At 32.4% G+C, this 4,044-nt stretch overlaps 1 protein-coding gene across 1 annotated transcript; it reads left to right on the top strand.

Annotated features, from left to right (window-relative positions):
* Positions 1 to 648: 648 nt before the first annotated feature.
* LOC149155013 (heavy metal-associated isoprenylated plant protein 23-like) lies at positions 649 to 2,031 on the top strand. The gene is made up of 5 exons (XM_089444290.1): positions 649 to 666; positions 818 to 923; positions 1,045 to 1,100; positions 1,158 to 1,287; positions 1,868 to 2,031. The coding sequence occupies exons 1-5, from the start codon at positions 649 to 651 to the stop codon at positions 2,029 to 2,031; spliced, it is 474 nt and encodes a 157-aa protein (XP_089300416.1).
* Positions 2,032 to 4,044: the final 2,013 nt, after the last annotated feature.

The raw sequence follows: 4,044 nt of genomic DNA, 5'->3' as shown, positions 1-4,044 counted from the left end.
TTAATATTTGAAAATAAATTATTATATATATATATATATATATATATATATATATATTTACTCTATTTTATAAAATTAAACAAGATTATCTTAAAATACATATTGACCTTAGCAACAAAGCATTAAAGAACAACATATCAGATTTATTATAAATGTTAAACAATATCATACCAAGGACTAAAAATATATCATTGTCCCAAATTTCAATATTTATTTCATTTAATACATTTTAATTCAACAACAAAACACTTTATCCAAATGAATCTTTGTAAGCGCAAGAAGGGTGGGACAACGATGGAGTGTTTGTCCACAGTTTCAACAACTCTGAATGGAGAGGGTTGGTGAAACATAAACAAAATAAATGATTTTCTTTTTACAGTTACGCGACATGTGCATCCCACATCCCCTTTACTTTTACCCACACCCACTGCTCCTCACTGGACCGACATGCAAGTGAGGCTACCAAACATAATTTAATTGAATTTGAGGGTCCATGGTATGGTTCAGTTTTTGATATCAGTTGACGAATGGCAATATCCCACAATTGCTGAAAGTGCTGTGCTGCTTCAAATATCCCTGAATCGCTCACACCTTCAAATATATTACTACTTCTGCAGATTAATCCAAAGACCCAGTGACCCAGTGACGATGAGAGAGGTGACAACAGTATGTATTATGAATGTTCGTATGGTTCGAATGCTTTGATTAAATGTAATTTGCTAATCAATCCATTCTCAGGAATTCATGATTTTGAAATCGCTAAGCACTTTATTTTTACATTGCCAGATTAAATAGGGCAAGCTTTTGGTTTTTGCAGGGGGAAAATGAGAAGAATGAGGACTCCAAAACAGTAATACTGAAGGTGTATATGCACTGTGAAGCTTGTGCCATGAAGACCGAGAGGGCTTTAAAGGGATATGAAGGTAATTTCAGCATTTTTTTTCTTTCTTTTTTAGATCCCTGCAAAGAGATCATAACTATGTGGATTTTGTTTGCCTTTTTCAAGAAACGGTGTGAGATACTTGAAATTTTGCACTGGAGCAGGGGTGGAAATAGTGATAGTTGATTTGAAGAACAATAATGTCACAGTAAAGGGGAAGGTGGATCCTCAGAAGCTTTAGGTGGATCCTCAGAAGCTTTGTGAATTTGTTGAGAAGAAATTAGGGAAAAAGAAAACAGAAGTGGTGTACAGTGGAGACGAGAAGAAAGCAGATGAGAAGAGCTCATGTGAAAAGAAAACCGAGGACGACAAACAACAGGAAATTATTAGAGTTGAACAGAAGGAAGGTATGTCTACTCTTTCATTTCGTAGATTAAGCCGCTAAGAAAGATGGATGAGAAAATATCAATTTAAAGATCCATTCGATTTTCAATTAAAAAAATTAAAGTTGGAATGCGAAAAGAAATCTCTGTGAAAAGATTTAGTTATGAGAATGGGAAACAAAGCCAGATTCGACATCTTTTTATTTGAATTTTTAGGGATTCATCACATTCAGTTTTAATTTCAGGAATTCATCACATTTACAGCGAGTAAATGTAGCTCATTATCAAGATTCAACATCTTATCTGAGAAAATTGGTCATAGTTTTCCTACTCAAGCATTAATTTTTGCTAACTAGCTCCAATATTAAATAATCTAAAAATATCAACAAACATTTTTTTAATAATATATGAAAATGGATTAGGAATGTTTAGTGTTCTACTGCTACACAGATCTAAACAATGTTTAGTGTTTTTAAAACATTCTGATCAACAACCACTCTTCACAAGTCAAGACTTTAAATGGTCGGTTTCTGATCAACCGTCCTCATAAATTAAAGCTTTAAATGGTTCATTGTCAGTCAAATGTAGTGTAAACGCGCCCAAGTTATACCACAGAAGAAATCAGAAAAGGGAGATGAAAAGAAAGGGGATGGCGATAGCAATCAGACCGACAGAGGCGCGTCGATTGTTCCGAGGTATGTCATCCAGAATTTCCATCCTCCGCAATTGTTCAGTGACGACAACCCAAATGCATGTTCTCTAATGTGATCACAAAATAACGTAAATTCATGACAAGAAATCGCGTCGGCTGTTGTAGTAATGGAGATGTTGGTTACCTTCGCCTCCAATGTACAGAAGATGGTAAATCCTGAACTGGTATAGAGCCATGCTACCCGGAGAAAGAAAATCTGGTTCAGTGTATAAGTGTACTCTATTGTATTATACTAAAATTTATTGAATATACATATCTGTAAATGAGAATTCATTGAAAATATACCCTGACGATGAGAACTCGGAAGAAATTAAGGATTGACCATTGGATATTCATTGCTTAACATGTCATTATTGTTCTCAAGTTTTCTTAAGACTTTGGTTTTATTTTTTGGGAGGTTTATGTTTTTCTTTTATTTTGAAAGCAATTTGTGGTGAATGAAGAAGAACACAATTCACGAATGAATTTTAAATAATTAAATAAAAGTAACAAAATATTTATGACTGTTAAATATTATATAAATATTTTAAAGTAATTTGCAGTTAATAGGAAAGATTTATTTTTAAAAATGAAATTTGAAATAACAAAATAATTATAATAATTAAATGTATATAATAATAAAGTATTTAATTTATATATATATATATATATATATAAAAGATAATTTAAATAAATAAAAGAATTACAATATCTTTATAATTTTGTTATTTGGCAAATTTTATATTAATAGGTTGAATTCTTACCTTGCTTCTAACACCATGTAAATTTCTTTCCATCAGTTTTTTGTTAAATAATTTTATATTATCTCAAGTCTTAACCTGGAGTATGGTTAGTTTAATGGACTCCATTACCTCTCTTATGGGGTGAAATTTTACTCTAATATGTTTTGTTTGTGAATACAACTCATGATTTTTTTCTAAAGCAATTGTGTTATAATTGTCACAACAAATAATCATAGGCCCATGTTCATGTCTAGTGTTTTTGCATAACTATTACAACCAAACAACATCCTTGGAAACATTTAAAGTTTCAATGTACGCTCTTTCAGATCTAGAATACACAAATGCTTGGTGTTTCTTACTTTAACAATTGAAAACTTCTTCAAACATCATAAATGTATATGGACTATCCACATCCCTATCCTAGTAAATGTCAACAAACCCTTAAATTTGAAGCTTCTTGCTTCCATTTCCTTCACACTGAATGTTGTAGTTACTATGCCCAATAGGTACATAAAGTTCCACTTGATATCTACCCATTGATCACTCCTTGCATTTTCCATGTACCTACTTACAAATCACATTGCATGTGCAATATTGGGTCTTGGGCACACTATTACATGTGGAAGACTACCAATATACCAAGCACGTGGAACTTGTTCTATCCCTACTTCAGGTTGTTCTCTCTTAGGACAAGTGTGGCTTATAGTTGTCCATCCCAAAGAGATTGAGTATGTTTTCCACATACTTTATTTAATTGGTATACAATTTCTTATTTTGATAGTTTCTCTTCAACTCATTTTACAATGAATAATGCAACTCATCTAAGTCCTTCTTGTCAATTAACTCATGTGACAACTTGGATTTATTCTACTTCATCAATTGCTTACACTCACTAGTCAAAATAATACCATTAACATACAATACTAGAAAAATGAAATTATTTCTTTCTTTCTTGAAGTAAACACAATGGCTGGCTCATTCCTCTCAAACCCTTGCCCCACAACACATTTACCAAATTCTTGGAAACATTATTATGCGAATTGTTTTAATCCATACAATGATCTCTTCAACCAAGAGATGGTCCCTTCCCTCCTTTTTACTTGAAACCACTTAACTATTTCATGTGTTTTTTTCCTTTGAGCTCATTATCTTGGCCAATAGAGAGGACTTTTCCTCATAATCAAAACCCTATAGATGAGAGCATCCATCAACTACAAAAGGATCCTTATACCATTTTACATAATTATTTTCATTGTACTTCTCCTTGAACACCTATTGCATCTTATTACTTCCCTTCCTTCAAGCAACTCTTGCACAATGCCATGTTTGGCTTTGTTTTAAGGCTTT

The sequence above is a fragment of the Pinus tabuliformis genome, chromosome 9, assembly GCF_031772625.1.
Source record: "Pinus tabuliformis cultivar Carrire ecotype Pingquan chromosome 9, CPIR1, whole genome shotgun sequence".
In the NCBI taxonomy this organism is placed as follows: Eukaryota; Viridiplantae; Streptophyta; class Pinopsida; order Pinales; family Pinaceae; genus Pinus; species Pinus tabuliformis.
This window is presented reverse-complemented; position numbering and strand designations above follow the sequence as displayed.